This window comes from Lithobates pipiens, unplaced genomic scaffold (assembly GCF_037356315.1).
Source record: "Lithobates pipiens isolate NorthernLeopardFrog02 unplaced genomic scaffold, aLitPip1_a1.2 Scaffold_13, whole genome shotgun sequence".
Lineage (NCBI taxonomy): Eukaryota > Metazoa > Chordata > Amphibia > Anura > Ranidae > Lithobates > Lithobates pipiens.
In genome coordinates, this window is record NW_027507718.1 from 247362807 (window position 1) to 247380585 (window position 17779).

The 17779-nt window shown below is 44.3% G+C and overlaps 1 protein-coding gene across 1 annotated transcript in view; it reads left to right on the top strand.

Moving 5' to 3' along the window:
* Positions 1 to 202: 202 nt before the first annotated feature.
* The window catches only part of LOC143975881 (uncharacterized), an 85181-nt gene continuing 67604 nt past the window's right edge, over positions 203 to 17779 (top strand). Inside the window, exon 1 of the mRNA XM_077478432.1 lies at positions 203 to 789. Coding sequence (XP_077334558.1) covers positions 203 to 789 — 587 coding nt within the window. The remainder of the gene's footprint in view (positions 790 to 17779) is intronic.

Sequence of the window (17779 nt, forward strand, 5' to 3'; positions counted from 1 at the left end):
GTTGGTGAGGGGGGCACTGTATTTACCCGCAGGTCTCTCTGACCATGCTCCTTTAGAGGTCAGTTTACAGTTGTCGAGTGCCAGGGGTAATTCTTGTTGGCGCCTAGCGCCCAAATGGTTGCAGAACTTGCGGGTGGGGGAGGAGGTCACTCCTAAACTACAACAATACTGGGAGCTGAATGAGGGTTCTACCTCGGCACAGATGGTATGGGATGCCTTTAAGGCCAACACCAGAGGAGAATATATCTCGGCTATTAAGGCAATCCGCTCTGATATGTCATCCCAGATCCGGACGCTCGAGGGGAGTGAGACTGAGGCGGCTGAGGCTTTTTCCAGCTCGCCGACCTCGGAACGCTTCACTCGACTGGCTGAGACACGACGGGCCTTGTCCCTTCATCTTGCGGAAGCTACTCACTTGGATTTGAAGTCTATGGTGGGGAAAATCTTTGAATATGGGGACAAAAACAGTAAGCTTCTAGCGAATTTAGTGGCTGACACTAAAATGCAGACGGTGGTTTCGGAGATCCGAGGGTCTGATGGTCAGGTGGTGTCTGCACCTGATCTGATACTTGAGGAATTTAGAGCCTTCTATGAAACACTGTATGCTGAAGTTCCAGGGGGGTCGGTGGAGGAGCAGAGGGGGTTTCTAGCCTCTCTGGATTTTCCCACTCTCTCACAGGAAGATTGCGCATTTCTAGACAAGGACTTTACTTTAGAGGAAATAGAAGAAGCAATCCGCTCTTTTCCTGGCGGGAAGACTCCTGGACCCGATGGCCTGCCTGGGGAGTGGTACAGGATGTACGCTTCTCTGGTCGCTCCCAAGTTGTTAACAGTATTCTCCGAGTGTAAATCTCAGATGGCGCTCCCTCCGTCCATGTATCGAGCACACATAGTACTGCTTCCTAAGCCTGGCAAGGATATTTCCCTTTGTGCTTCCTATAGACCGATTTCCCTACTAAATTATGACCTGAAGATTTTGACAAAACTTCTGGCCATAAGGTTACGAACAGTCCTCCCATCCCTGATAGATATTGATCAGACCGGATTCATGCCAGGGAAGTCCACAGACATAAATCTACGAAGGGTATTTACTCATTTGCAGTTACCAGCCACTGAGTCTTCTACGAGGGTTATAGTGACCTTGGATATCGAGAAAGCTTTCGATTCAGTGGCATGGCAATTTATGTCCCTAGTACTGGAGGTTATGGGCTTTGGAGTCGAATTTCGTAAATGGATTCATATTTTATATAAAGAGCCTTCGGCACAGATCAAGTTAGGTGGAGCCTTGTCAGCGCCTTTCGCTGTTCAGAGAGGAACGAGACAGGGTTGCCCGTTGTCACCGGCTCTTTTTGCCCTGGCAATGGAGCCACTTGCATCGGCCCTCCGGAAGGCAGAGGGGGTTCATGGGATACGGGTGGGTTCCATACAGGAGAAGGTAGCTTTATATGCTGACGATCTCATACTCTTTTTAAGTGACCCTGCCCAGTCTCTCCGGGAGACGTTACGTATTCTTTCCCATTTCACAGATTGCTCGGGGCTAAAGGTAAATTGGGACAAGTCTCAAATTATGTCCATTGATAAAGGGGCTAAAGCGGCAGCGGATCCTAATCTGCCACTAATGTGGACAGACACAATTAAGTACTTGGGGATTCACATTTCCTCCTCTACCTCGGATTTTTGTGTCCTTAATTTGGATCCACTGGTACGGAAGATGAGGACTAGACTGAAGGCGTGGTCGCATCTCCCTCTCACATTGATTGGGAGGATTAATTTATTTAAGATGAAGCTCTTGCCTGCTTTCCTCTATGTTCTCAGACATGCCCCACTCTGGATTCCAAAAAAATTTTTCCGCATGATCAACTCTCTTCTGGTATCTTTTCTCTGGGGCGCTGGACAGCCGAGGTTTAAGCTGTCGGTGTTGCAGAGGCCTTGGGGAGAGGGTGGTTTAGCTTGCCCGGATTTATACTCCTACTATGTTGCGGCCCTTCTGTCCCATGCTCACAACTGGCTGATTTCCGATGAGTCCAGCGCGGCGGTGGTTTTGGAGGCGGCGTGGTTGGGGTCATATGAGGCGCTAAAGAATTTACTGTATCGTGGTCTTCGGGCCCCTTTCCCACTTACTGTAGCAATGAGGGCGGTTGTAAGGGCATGGAGCGTGGCTAATTCTGTGCGCCCCATGCCTTCGGGATGCATATCTCCCCACAGTCCTCTTTGGTTTAACCCGAATCTTCCGGAATTTGGCTCAATTCCTGATCCTAATGTATGGGCCAGCAGAGGTATCAAGTATATTGAGCATCTCTGTGTTGAGGGTAAACTACGGACCTTTGATGGGCTGAAGCAACAGTATGCCTTGCCTAACTCACATTTATTCCGGTTTCTGCAACTTAGCCATGCTTTTCGAACACAGTTTGAAAATGCCCCAGTGGCGTTCTATACCTCGAAGCTGGAGACTCTGCTTAGGGACGGGGATCTGTCTAAACCTCTGTCTGCTATATATAAGGTGTTGCTCCCAAATGTTCATACGGGCCTGGAAGCCCTGAGGGCAAAGTGGGAGGTGGACTCTTCCTCATTGGACACTGAGGACTGGGAAGATGTCTGGGAATATCCATTCTTACAATTAGTGGCAGCCAGGGATAGACTGGTACAATTTAAAATAGTGCATAGGGTTTATTACACTCCACAACGTCTTCACAGAATTTACCCTTCTGTCTCTGCCTCCTGTTGGAGATGTAACTCGCTCTCAGCAGATTTTCTCCACATGTTCTGGAGCTGTCCTCATATAGTTAGTTTTTGGGTGGAGGTGACTAATTTTATTCTGACTGTGACCACCGTAAATGTACCGCTGTCAGTAGAGATATGCCTGTTGGGGTTGGTCGGATCGCTGGCTCCACGCCGGGCGCTCCGCACACTCCTCGGCTTATTGCTATATTATGCTCGTAAATCTATTGTTCTTAAATGGAAGGCTCCGCTAGCTCCCTCTATTAATTACTGGAAGAATTTAGTAAACGCGGCTCTTCCACTATATAAGACCACCTATCTTTCTCGCGGCTGCGAGGCCAAGTTTCATAAAATTTGGGACATCTGGACGGAGTCATGCGACACTAACGCTGACTCGAATGATGACTGACGGGGTTCCTTTGTGAGTAGGTGGGAATATCTAGGGTACTGACATTTATGTAGCCCTGGGTCCTTCGCATAGTTCATCCTGTGGTTGTCTGTAGTCTGCAGTATAGCATGATCGAGTTTGCACACTGTCCTGAGTACTGAGTGGTGGTGCTAGAGTGTACGGTGGATTTTTTGGTTGTTTATGTTGGGGGGGAGGGGGGGGGGGTTTGTTTGTTCCCTGACTGTTCAGGGTGTGTAATAATAATCAGCCTGGGTATGCCCGATAGGCTGTAAGTTGTTTTATTTGTTATGTGCAAAATCAATAAACAGAATTTAAAAAAAAAAAAAAAAAAAAAAAAAAAAAAGGGTCCCGTGCGAATTTGCGGCGGGTGCGGCGGGTGTGGCGGGTGCGGCGGGTGCGGCGAATGGCTGAACTCGAATCGCACAGAGATCGGATGTGATTTGCACTGCAGTGCGGTGCGAATCACATTCGTTCTCATAAACCGCTGCAATGTGAACCCAGCCTTAGTGACACTGGCGACGGGGGGTGATCACGGGGTTAAACCTTTATTGGGGGGGTTAGGGGGGTACATTAGAACTAAAGGGGGCTAACCCTAACTGCCCTAACAGTTATTACAGTCACAAATGACACCAATGCAAAAAAAAAAAAAAAAAAAAAAAAATGACATTGGTGTCACTGTGACTGGGGGGGCAGGGGTAATTGGGGGGGTGATCGGGGGGTAAAGGGGGGGTGTGAGTGTGCCTGGCATGTTCTACTGTGTGTGGGATGTGTTGGTGCAACTCACTGATCCGCTCTCCTCCGTGTCGGAACGAAAAATACCGACACGGAGGAGAGAATACATCACTTCCTCTCCTGTGTTTACATTACAGGAGAGGAAGTGATGTCACCGGGGATTTCCATTCGTCGGGAGCGATCGCGAGGGGGTGGCCATGAATGAATGGCCGTCCCCTCGTCCGGGATCGCTCCCGAACGAAAACCGACCGCCGCAGGCACCGGGCGGGGGCCCGATCGGGCCCCCGACCCGCGGGAGGCAAATCACGTACATGTACGTGCTTATGCCTGCCCGTGCCATTCTGCCGACGTACATCGGCGTGAGGCGGTCGGCAAGTGGTTAATATCCATACAAGACCCAAAGGGGCTGATAATGGGCAGGGGGGGCTACCCATGCCATTTTTTTCTCAATGATTTTTATCCGTATGGCCGGAACCAGACATTACATTAAAGTAGCAAGCAGTTTTAAATGACTTTTTTTCCGTTAAATTTCATTTTGTGCAGGGACTGTTCTAAACACGGGAAACACGTGCCACTTCACAGGCATACTATAGACACTCCCCAGGCACGATATTTAAAGGAATATTTCACTTTTTTTTCACTTTAATCGTCATTAAAATCAGTGCTCCCGAAAAAACTGCCATTTAAAAAAAAAAATGGCATTGATCCATGTTCCCTGGGGCAGGAGCCAGATCCCCAAATCCTTTTTAGGACAATATCTTGCATATTAGCCATTAAAATTAGCACTTTTTATTTCAAACGTTCGCGTCCCATAGACTTCAATGGGGTTCTAAAGTTCGTACGAATTTTCAGTCCATTCGAAAGTTCTGGTGCGAACTCAAAGCGGGGGGTGTTCAGCTCATCCCTAGCTATAACCCTTTTGACTACGTTTACCAGTTGTGCCACTTTTACCATTTTATTAAAGGTGTGATTTTTACTGAATTTTCTGTCTCTGTTTGTTTCATGGTTCCTGTCAAATATGTCATATACTAAATGACTTACTTAGCCTTTATCCTCATTATCTCTTCTTTAATCCAGGTTGATCCTCTGCTAAACAAGCACTAAATTAGCTTTAAAAAAGCCCACACTAATTTCTGTAGATCCATGCACTGTAATTCATCCTCAAAGTTCACAGCAGAAACACTGAAGTAAATTAAAGAGGTTGTAAAACCTCAGTCATGGAATCTGAGCAAAGCCTATATATATATATATGTAATGTTTACTTGTTTCTCTCCAAAGCTCTAAGTGCCATTTTTCTCTGATGTTACGTTCCACAGCATGAGTCACTTCTTAAAAGTTTTCCCGACACATGAGATATATTTGGGGGGGGGGGGAGCTCGGCAGACAGCTTGTCTATTCAGAACACAGTTCTTTGCTGTGTGAAGGGGAGTGTGTGCCTTTCCTTCAATCAGCTCTCACAGACTGTCACTGCAGACTCTCCACCCCCTCCTCTGTGCTCCTGACAGATGGAGAAGGACTTTTCTGCCCTTTTAAAGGGGTGTAGGAGAAAGAAGACCGCAGATAAACAAGTAAAACCTATGTAGGAGGATTTGTTTTATCTCCGTGTATCATCTGAGGCTTTTCACTTCACTGGGTATAGGTGGTATAGGTGAGGGTTTACAACCACTTTTAATCATTCTCTCAGCAGCTTAGCTCACCTTGCTTCCCCGTCCTCCCAGTGCACCTGCAATGTGTTTCAATTAGAGATTATGGGGCTGGAAAGCTGTAGAACCACTACAGAGTGGGTGGGGGGCAGGGGCGGATCCAGGGGGGGGGCAACAGGACAATTGCCCCCCCCGAAAATATCACACTGTCACCGACTGACTTGCAGGCTGCAGCGCTGCTATGCCCAAGTCTCTCTCTCTGTCTCATCAGCGATCAGCGGCGCAGAGAGAGAGAGAGACTCTGGTGTATTACACAGCGGGACTGGACCAGGAGGAGCTAGGAGGTGGGTGGAGCTGAGCTGTTGGCTTGGCAACCCTGCACTCGTTGCTAGCGCCTGCCCGCCTGGCGTCTAGCAACGAGTGATGTCATTGAGACAGTCACGTGACTCACGTCAGACTCGGAGTCTCAGACTCAGAGCCGACGTCACGTGACAGGAGCTGCCTGGAGGAGCGGTGTAGTGTCATATTTTGCTCCCCATCATAGAATGCTCCCGAAGTGACGTTGCGGCCAGAAATTTAGCACTGCGCATGCGCGATGCGTTCCAAATGCTTGCACATGCGTTTCAGAGGGTTTCCGACAATGTAGGTCAGTGAAACCGTCAGATAATGTCACGGAAGTGAGGGGAGGTAATCGTGACATTAACTTTAGACAGAGCGGCGAAGAGAGAGCAGGTAACTGTGGCTCAGGGAGGGGATTACCTCCCCTCACTTCTCTGACATTATCTGACTGTTTCACTGGTCTGCATTGTTGCAAATCATTTGAAACGCATGGCGCAAGTGTTTGGAACGCATCGTGCATGCGCAGTGCTAAATTTCTGGCTGCAACATCACTTCCGGAGCATTCTGTGATGGGGAGCAAAATATGACACTATAGGGGCACTGTGTGACAGAGGCAGAGCGCCAGCAATCTTCCCTTTATGCGTCCGCCCCTGAGTTTGTTGAGTGTGCTGGCCCCTCCTACCTGCATCACCTCATCCCTCCATCTTGTCCATACTCATCACAATCACTCCCTCCGCCCCGACAGCAGGGAAGTGACGTGGCAAGTGACAATTGGCAACAAATGACAGGTGACATGGCAAGTGGCAATCTGTATCTGGTGGCAGGTGACGTGGCAAGTGACAATCCGCAACGTGTAGCAGGTGACGTGGCAATCTGCAACATGTGGCAGGTAACGTGGCAAGTGACAGTCCGCAATGTGTGGCAGGTGATGTGGAAATCCGTATCTGGTGGCAGATGACGTGGAAAGTGACAATCTGCAACATGTGGCAGATGATGTGGCAGTCTGCAATGTGTGGCAGGTGACATGGCAAGTGGCAATCCGTATCTGGTGGCAGATGACGTGGCAAGTGACAATCTGCAAAGTGTGGCAGGTGACATGGCAAGTGACAATCTGCAACATGTGGCAGGTGACGTGGCAAGTGACAGTCCGCAACATGTGGCAGGTGACGTGGAAATCTGTATCTGGTGGCAGATGGTGTGGCAAGTGACAATCTGCAACGTGTGGCAGGTGACGTGCCAAGTGACAATCTGCAACGTGTGACAGGTAACGTGGCAAGTGACAGTCCGCAATGTGTGGCAGGTGACATGGAAATCCGTATCTGGTGGCAAGTGACAATCTGCAACGTGTGGCAGGTGACGTGGCAAGTGACAATCCGCATCTGGTGGCAGGTGGCGTGGCAAGTGACAGTCCGCAACGTGTGGCATGGCAAGTGACGATCTGCAACTGGTGGCAGGTGACACACTCTGGGCTCTCACTGATTCTGCATTATGGTGAGTTGAACCATTTCATTTTATATAACATTCTATATAACAATGTAATAATAAAAATAATGCGCTTCCAACATCCTGACACCATATTAACCATGGTGCCGTCATGATTGAAACGCTAGCACCAGCCATGTCCCCGATAAATTGCCCGCAAAAAAAAAACGTATTTTCTGGCAGTGCCCCTCCCGAGACTAGACTCTGGATCCGCCCCTGGTGGGGGGGACAGAGAGAGTTAAGTTACCGAAAGAACTACTACCATTATTCTGCTGCTAAAATTGAGTATGAATTGCTCCATGGTGCCTGCAGCTACAGAACTCAGTAAGAGCTTGTTTAAGAACACATTTACTACGTGACATTTACTACACTAAAATTGGTCCTAGTGAAAGGGTAAACTGACCTCAAACAATCAATAAATGTCTAAAATAATTATACTTTTTTTTTCATTTTTTTTTTTACAAATGTCTGCAACATTTTGGGAAAAGGGGAAGACAGTTGGAATAGATGGGACTTTAAATGCAGTCTAAGGGACGACCAACTATAAATGGTATAATTGCTAATATAGGTATAATAGGACCATAAGTGGGAAAATAAGATCAATAAGTGATAGTGGTGATGTAACACCTGGATACGATCTATATACACGTACACATGTATAAAATATACAGTCTCAGGGATAGCTAACTATCAATAGTGAAAATAGATCTGTTTATTAAGATACAATAGGACCATGATTGATAAGATGAAAGCAATAATTAATAGTGGTAGTATAACCCATAATATCATCTATATACACATACATGTTTATTGTAAACATATCAGAACGGTAATTGCAATAATGAAAATGACCTCCAAACGTGCTCATCAGGAGCAAGCACGTGATAATGATCTGAAACTAAATAGATAATTGTCCAATGCTTGGCATATATCAGAAGAAATCTATACATAATGGGATGGAACCGGTCCCATAGTAGTACTTACAAACCGGTTTGCTATGTATAGGAGGTATAGTAAGGCGATGGATACGGGAGGCCCACCGGTCCTATTATACCTATATTAGCAATTATACCATTTATAGCTGGGTGTCCCTTAGACTGGATGCTTTATATAAAGTCCCATCTGTTCCAATTTTTGATAGATAGGGATGGAGATATATGATCTAATTGGTCTCTGCCTCATATAAAGTCCCAAATAATCGTTTTCTTTTCAATTTAATTTAGGGATGGGAGTATGCAGTCTTGTTATGTTACGCTACTTATTACCAGCACAATTATCATGTTTCCTGATGGTCTTTGTTTCAAATGTTTTTTCTACATGAATGTGTATCCTCCTTCCTCCCTTCTCTGCTTTCATATATCAGAGGTATGATTTCATTTGGGCTGTGTTGACTTGTTCCTTCTTGCAGACCCCCTTGTCATCTATTATGGCTGTGTTTTTGGAGGTTGGGTGTTCTAGACCATTGGCCCTTCTGGGTTTTTTATCTGTGCTGGGAACTGCGATGTGCACTGCTGGTCACCCTCCCTCCCCTCCCACGTGGGGCAGGCGGGTACCTCGCACTACGCGTCGAAGTCACACCCCTTTTCCCATGTGTGCTCGTCCTATCTAGGTCGCCATCACACATGCAGCTTCTATCCAACAGCGTAGAACATGAGAGGATGGTTTTGCGCCAATCGCCGGGTGTCCTTCGACGCCTGGGTGGCGTCGCCCCCCTCCCCCACATGCACGTCGCGTGACGTTGGGGGCATATCTTGGTTGTGCCTATATAACCCTCTCCCCACTGGCCTCTTGTCCTGGCGAGATTCATTTATACACATTGTACTTGGTCCTTTTCACTCCCCACTTGAGGTACTATCCCTTACTTTAGGTCATATTTTACTATTTATTTGAACAATTTTTTTTCCTCCACCTTTTTTTACATGCTATTGCAATTATAAATTTACTCACCCACTTCCAAATCTTTTGTTATGAAGGTTTTATCACATCTATTAGTACACCACTATTCCTCATTCTCATTATCAATATGACACACTGATTTTATGGAGGCTTTTACAATTGTTGTTGTTTATATTGCCCTCGGCACTGTTATTTACACTTATCCCCAGCCCTGAACGGATTTGTTGTCCATGGATACCTGTCCACTTTGGGTGGGGTTGTGGTTTTGGTCAGTTCCCTTAATACGATCCCTCAGTTCCCGTGCCTGACATCACCGGTGAGCCTTCAGTATCCAACACCTTACTATACCTCCTATACACAGCAGACCTGTTTATAAGTAATACTATGGAACCGGTTCCATCCCATTATGTATATAATTTCTTCAGATATATGCCAACAATTGGACAATTATATATTTAGTTTTAGATCATTATCACGTGCTTGTTCCTGATGAGTGGTAATACCAAACCACAAAAACATCAAGCTAGTTGAAGCCGTGTCTGGACCTTTATATTACAATATTTTTTATACTTTTATGTGTTTTACATTTTATACTTATTTTGGTTTAGGATCTAAATACCATAATTAGGGTCTCTTTCCTAATACATCTGGCAGATTAGTAAGTTTGGAGGTCATTTTCATTATTGCAATTACCATTCTGATATACGTTTACAATAAACATGTATGTGTATATAGAAGATATTAAGGGATATACTAACACTCTTAATTATTGCTTTCATCTTATCAATCATAGTCCTATTGTATCTTAATAAACAGTTCTATTTTTACTATTGATAGTTGGCTATCCCTGAGACTGTATATTTTATACATGCATAGGTATATATGCAGTAGATTGTATCCAGATTTTACACCACCACTATCACTATTTGCCAATTATGGTCCTACTATACCTACATTAGCAATTATACCATTTACAGCTGGTTGTCCCTTAGACTGCATGCTTCATATAAAGCCCCATCTGTTCCAACTGTCCCCCTCTTTTCCCAAAATTTTCAATAGATAGGAATGGAGATATGACTGGTCTCTACCTCATATAAAGTCCCAAACAATAATTTTCTTTTCAAATGTCTGCAACAGATACACAATTTTTTAAAGCCTTTATCATAGCCAAGAATTACGATTTTTTTTACATTTTTTGTGGGAAAAGTTAAAGAAGTATCTATGTGCCTAGCTGAGTCATGCAAGCTTGTACTGTGTAGGTCAGTGACTGAGCAAATATTAAAGACTGAGGAAACTAGGCAGCCAGCATTTTCAGAATGAGGCCTGTAATGGCAGCTTCCAATTTTATCTAATGACAGGTGTTTCACTGGATGTTATGCTGAGCTTCTGGGTTCATTTCTTTCTGAGGCCTGACCTGGAACAAATGTGCAGATTAGAATGTAAGTCCCTATTATATCCATATTTGCATACTTGTTCTGGAATAGTGACTCCCAGTATTGAAGCAAGAAGGCCAGCATGACAACAAGGCACTTAATATTTTCAGGCAAGCTCAATAATAGCAGTCTCAATGTATCCCTCAAGACAAAAGTGTATTGCTCAAGTACACATAAATGACCTCAAGAGGTCACTGTTGTAACACCCCTTAGTTTTTCATCATTTATATCTTGTCACTTATATCTTCATCACAAATGAAGATGTGCTAATGCAAAATCCATTAATGCGTATTCTGAAATAAAAAAGACATATATGTTATTATGGGGAGCATTTAGACTTTTACAGTTTCTTGTAAAATACAATTTCTTCCAAAAGTCTCATAACTATCCTGTTGCACTTGCTGGCAAGTTGTCACCTGAAACAGGCTCAATAGCGTGCTATAGACCCTTTTCTGCAACAGCATTATCTGGCTATTTAAAGAGGAAGTAAACCCTGATGAGTTTTCTTCCTCTTTCATTCCCTGCAAAGGCAAAGCATAATGGACCATTATGTGTCACTTACCTGACACAGGAGCCAGCGAAGTCGCCGCTGTCCCCTGTAGTCCGCCGCATCCATCTTGCTGGTGGCGTCTCGCAGCTCCGCCGCTGTCATTCGGCGAAGCCGCGATGGCGTCACTCCCGTGCATGCGCACGGGAGTCGACACGCGCGGCAGCTCCATTCTTGGAAATGGCGCGCTCATTGAGGCATGCGCCGTAGACAGCGGTGCCCATTTTCGGGCAAATATCTCCTAAACCATATAGGTTTAGGAGATATTGCTTGGACCTACAGGTAAGCCTTAATCTAGGCTTACCTGTAGGTCAAAGTGGTTTGTAAGGGTTTACAACCACTTTAAGGAACCACGTTATATTTGTTGTACTGGAAATGTATAGTTTATGTATGGTATATGTTTATTAAGATATACAATATCTCACAAAAGTGAGTATACCCCTCACATTTTTGTAAATATTTTATTATATCTTTTCATGTGACAGCACTGAAGAAATGACACCTTGCTATAATGTAAAGGAGTGTACAGCTTGTATAACAGTGTAAATTTGCTGTCCCCTCAAAATAACTCAACACACAGCCATTAATGTCTAAACCGCTGGCAACAACAGTGAGTACACCCCTAAGTGAAAATGCCCAAATTGGGCCCAAAGTGTCAATATTTTGTGTGGCCACCATTATTTTCCAGCACTGCCTTAACCCTCTTGGGCATGGAGTTGCCACTGGAGACCTCTTCCGCTTCTCCATAATGACATCACGGAGCTGGTGGATGTTAGAGACCTTGTGTCACAATCAGGCATCAGGCTTGAAGACCAGTTGCTATAGCAGTTGCAGTACTACCACGGACTAGCAGGATAGGTACACAGGCAGTCACCCTGGCAGATGACACAGGCTCAACTGAGGTGCGGGGTCTAAGTACTAACCAGTGTTCACCAGAGCTCCTGATGGTGGAGATGGATTTAGCTGCGTGCTAGTACCAGGTCACGGTTCTCAGGTTTGCCCCACAAGGGTGTAAGGCAGCTGGGATCCAGAAGTGGATGAGAAAATAAGGATCAAACAACAGAGTGGTCAGTAAACTAGCCAAAAGGTCGGTAATGAGTAGTTGCAGGTTGGCATCAGGCAGTCAAGTAGTCAAGGAACAAGCCAAGGGTCGATCTCGAGTGGTAGAAAAATATTGTCCAGCATCCCAGACAGCTCAGTAAGATGAGTCAACGCCGGCCCCCGAAGAGGTCCCACATCCTGACACCTTGCGCTCCTCCACTTTACGTTTGAGGATGCCCCACAGATGCTCAATAGGGTTTAGGTCTGGAGACATGCTTGGCCAGTTCATCACCTTTACCCTCAGCTTCTTTAGAAAGGCAGTGGACGTCTTGCAGGTGTGTTTGGGGTCATTATCATGTTGGAATACTGCCCTGAAGCCCAGTCTCCGAAGGGAGTGGATCATGCTCTGCTTCAGTATGTCACAGTACATGTTGGCATTCATGGTTCCCCTAATGAATTGTAGCTACCCAGTGCTGGCAGCACTCATGCAGCCCCAGACCATGACACTCCCACCACCATGCTCGACTGTAGGCAAGACACACTTGTCTTTGTACTCTTAACCTGGTTGCTGCCATACACGCTTGACACCATCTGAACCAAATAAGTTTATCTTGGTCTCATCAGACCACAGGACATAGTTCCAGTAATCCATGTCCTTAGTCTGCTTGTCTTCAGCAAATTGTTTGGCTTCCTTCTGGAATGCATACAAATTTGATGCAGTGTGCGGCGTCTGGTCTGAGCACCAACAGGCTGACCCCCCACCCTTTCAACCTCTGACGCAATGCTGGCAGCACTCATACGTCTGTTTCCCAAACACAACCTCTGGATATGGCTCTGAGCATGTGCAATTAACTTCTTTGATCAACAGTGGCGAGGTCTGTTCTGAGTGGAACCTGTTCTGTTAAACTGGTCTATGGTCTTGGCCACCGTGCTGCAGCTCAGTTTCAGGGTCTTGGCAATCTTCTTCTTTTCAGATCCGCAGAGAGTTCTGTGCCATGAGTTGCCACATTGAACTTTCGGTGACCAGTATGAGAGAGTGAGAGCAATAACACCAAATTTAACACATCTGCTCCCCATTCACACCTGAGACCTTGTAACACTAACGAGTCACATGGGACCAGGGATGGAAAATGACTAATTGGGTCCAATTGGATATTTTCACTTAGGGGTGTACTCACTTTTGTTGCCAGCGGTTTAGACATTAATGGCTGTGTGTTGAGTTATTTTGAGGGGACAGCAAATTTACACAAATGTGAGGGGTGTACTCACTTATGTGAGCTACTTTATGTTTAACTATGATATTCCAACCATAATCCCTATGTAGAACAATAATTATACCCATATTCTTATCAGAAATAGTTTAAATATGCTTCTACATATGTTTAACTATGATATTCCACCCATAATCCCCATGCAGAAAAATAATTATATGCATATTCTTATTAAAAATAGGTTACATATGTTTCTAGGTATGTTTAACTGTGATATTCCACCCATAATCCCCATGCAGAAAAATAATTAAACCCATAATCAGAAATAGGTTAAATAGGTTCCATTGTATGTTTACATTTGATATTTCTCCCATAATCCCCATGTAGAAAAATAATTATGTGAAAATTCTTATCAGAAATAGGCTAAATATGTTCCGTGTTACATGTAAACATGATATTCCACCCATAATCCCCATGTAGAAAATAATTATATGCATATTCATATTAGAAATAGGTTACATATGTTCCTGTGTATGTTGAACTATAATATTCCACCCCAATCCCCATGTATAAAAATAATTATACCCAAATTCTTATCAGAAATAGGTTAAATATGTTCCTAGATATGTTTAACTATCATATTCCACCCATAAACCCCATGTAGAAAAAAAATATACCCACATTCTTATCAGAAATAGGTTACGTATGTTCCTAGGTATGTTTAACTATAATATTCCACCCATAATCCCCATTTAGAAAAATAATTACATCCATTTTCCTATCAGAAATAGGATAAATATGTTCCTACGTATGTTTAACAATAATATGCCACCCATAATCCCCATGTAGAAAAATAACTATGTGTATATTCTTATCAGAAATAGGTTAAATATTTTCTGTGTTAGGTGTAAACATGATATTCCACCCATAATCCCCATAGGGAAAAATAATTGTAGCAATATTCTTATCATAATTAGGTTAAATATGTTCCTATGTATGTTTAACTGTGATATTCCACCCATAATCCCTATGCAGAAAAAATAATCATACCCATATTCCTATCAGAAATAGGTTAAATATGTTCCCATGTATGCTTAACTATGATAGACCACCCATAATCCCCACATAGAAAAATAATTATACCCATGTTCTTATCAGAAAGAGGTTAAATATGTTGTGTTAGGTGCAAACATGATATTCCACCCATAATCCCCATAGTGAAAAATAATTATACCCATATTCTTATCAGAAATAGGTTAAATATGTTCCTATGTATGTTTAATTATGATATTCCACCCATAATCCCCACATAGAAAAATAATTATACCAATGTTCTTATCAGAAATAGGTTAAATGTTCAGTGTTAGGTGTAAACATGGTATTCCACCCATAATCCCCATGTAGAAAAATAATTATATGCATATTCTTATCAGAATAAGGTTACATATGTTCCTAGGTATGTTTAACCACTGCAATACTGGGCACTTTGCCCCCTTCCTTCCCAGGACAATTTTCAGCTTTCAGTGCTCTCGCAATTTGAATGACAATTGACAACTGTCATAAAACACTCTACCCAAACAAAATTTTATCATTTTCTTCCCACAAATAGAGCTTTCTTTTGGTGGTATTTGATCACCACTGATGAGGCTGCACTAATGGACACTGATGAGGGGGCACTGATAAGGTGGCTCTGATGGGCACTGATGAGGAGGCACTGATATGTAGATCTGATGGGTACTAATAGGTGGCACTAATATGAAGCACTGGTGGGCACCAATAGGCTACACTGATATGCAGCACTGATCGGCAGCACTGATGGGCACTAAAATGTGGCACTGATAGGCGGCACTGATGGGAACTGATAGGCGACACTGATGGGCACTGATAGGTAGCACTGATGGGAGCTGATAGATGGCACTGGATAGGCAGCATTGATGAAGAGCTACTGACAGGCATTACTAATTGGCACTTTGATGGGCACTGACAGGCGTTAGTGATGGGGCACAGACTGGCAGCTGATGGGCACTGATTGGCAGCTGATGGGCACCTCTCATGGGGGCTGCGCTGATGATCAATGTGCTGATTACCAGTGCAGACCCCCCTCTGACAGGGAGAGCCACTGATCGGCTCTCCCTGTCAGCGCAAACTGAGGAAAGCCTTTTACCAGCACTGTGATTAGCTGTGACTGATCACAGGTGATCACGTGGTAAGGAGCCTCCATGATTGGAGATTCAGTGTGTCAGAGTAACACACAGTACCACGATCGCCGCACTGCCTGCCCCCGCGGGCGTGCGCTGGCATGTTATCCAGAAAGATGTCCTATGAGTCAGGATAACAGAACTACTGGATGGGAAGTGGTTAACTATGATATTCCACCCATAATCCCCATGTAGAACAATAATTTTACATACCGTATTTGCCGGCGTATAAGACGACCTTTTACACTTAAAAAAACTGGCCGAAAATCGGGGGTCGTCTTATATGCCGGATCAGCCCCTCCGATGCCTGCTGAGGGTTCGGTAATACTGTATGTAGCTTCGGCTACATACAGTATATACCGCTGAGCCAATCCCAGCGAGCGCTGTATTCAAATGAAGAATTGGAGTAACAACCTCTGTAGCCTGCTCGGATTGGCTTTGAGAGTCAGAGAGGCGCGGGCTGATGATGATACAGCCTCTGCCAATCCAAGCAGGCTTTGTATTCATTAATAGAATACATCGCTCGCCGTGATTGGTTCCAGCAAAAGAAGGAAGAAGGATATGGCGCCAGCTCCTGCTCCAGCAAGAAGGACGGAATATCAAGCGTCGGAAGCCTTGGAAGGGGGTCGTCTTATACGGTAAGTACAAGAAAAAAATGCTTAAACAACAGTAAGATTAGGGGGTCGTCTTATATGCCCGGTCGTCTTATACACCGGCATATACGGTATATTATTATCTGAAATAGGTTAAATATGTTCATTGTTAGGTGTAAACATATTCCACCCATAATCCCCATGAAAAGCAATAATTCTACCCATATTCCCATCAAAAACAGGTGAAACGGTCAAACGTAGGATGTGTGTCTATGATATTCTACCCATAATCCCCAAGAAGAACTATAATTATGTGCATACTCTACTAAGAAACAGGTTAAATATGTTCCTAGGTATGTTTAACTATGAAATTCCATTTGATTGTTTCATATCTTTTTTTTGTTTTTCACCAACCATGAAAGTGCTTTGTTTGGAATGTTGAAAAAGTGTGTTTCACCAAGTGATATTACTCATAGCCATGAGGGATACAGCATAGCATATGTGATTTTTAATTGCTGCAGTTCTTAATCTCAATATTGGCTCTTTTCTTCTGCAGTTGTGGGTAGAAATCCGAAAAAAATAAAACTTTAACTCCATTATAATATATGTCCCTCTTCTCCCTTGCCTTCTGAAGTATGGTATCTTTATCCTTAAAGTAAAGCAATTTCACTAGAAATCATTTAGGCTGACCCCCTGGCAGTGGCACTCTATATGGCACTCTATGTGCACTCTCTAGCCATTTCTCCATGAATCCCACAGGGTTAGAACCCTCACAGCGTTCGGGAAGTCCCAAAATCTATTGTTCATGTCATCCATTTTAAAATCATATGTGTTAACCCAGGCATGTCCAAAGTCCGGCCCGCGGGCCAATCGCGGCCCGCAGACCGGTTTTGAACGGCCCGCCTGGTGTGCTGCGGGATCAGGGCTGTCAGATGAGCCGATCCCAGGCACTGTGTGAAGCTCCGTCGGCTTCAAAAGTGAAAGTAAAGTGCAGAGGAGTGTGCTGTGCTCTCTGCTTCCCCCTACAGTGCAGTACCCGGCTGAATAAGGAAATGGAATGGAAAGGTACTGTACTACAAGCTAGATTCGTTTTAAAAAGGCTTCATTTATGTGTGTGTGTGTGTGCATGTGTGTCTGTATGTATGTATGTGTGTCTGTATGTATGTATGTGTGTCTGTATGTATGTATGTGTGTGCATGTGTGTCTGTATGTGTGCATGTGTGTCTGTATGTATATGTGTGCATGTCTGTCTGTATGTATGTGCATGTGTGTCTGTATGTATGTGCATGTGTGTCTGTATGTATGTGCATGTGTGTCTGTATGTATGTGCATGTGTGTCTGTATGTGTGCATGTGTGTCTGTATGTGTGCATGTGTGTCTGTATGTATGTATGTGTGTGCATGTGTGTCTGTATGTGTGCATGTGTGTCTGTATGTATGTATGTGTGTGCATGTATGTCTGTATGTGTGCATGTGTGTCTGTATGTATGCATGTGTGTCTGTATGTATGTATGTATGTGTGTGCATGTGTGTCTGTA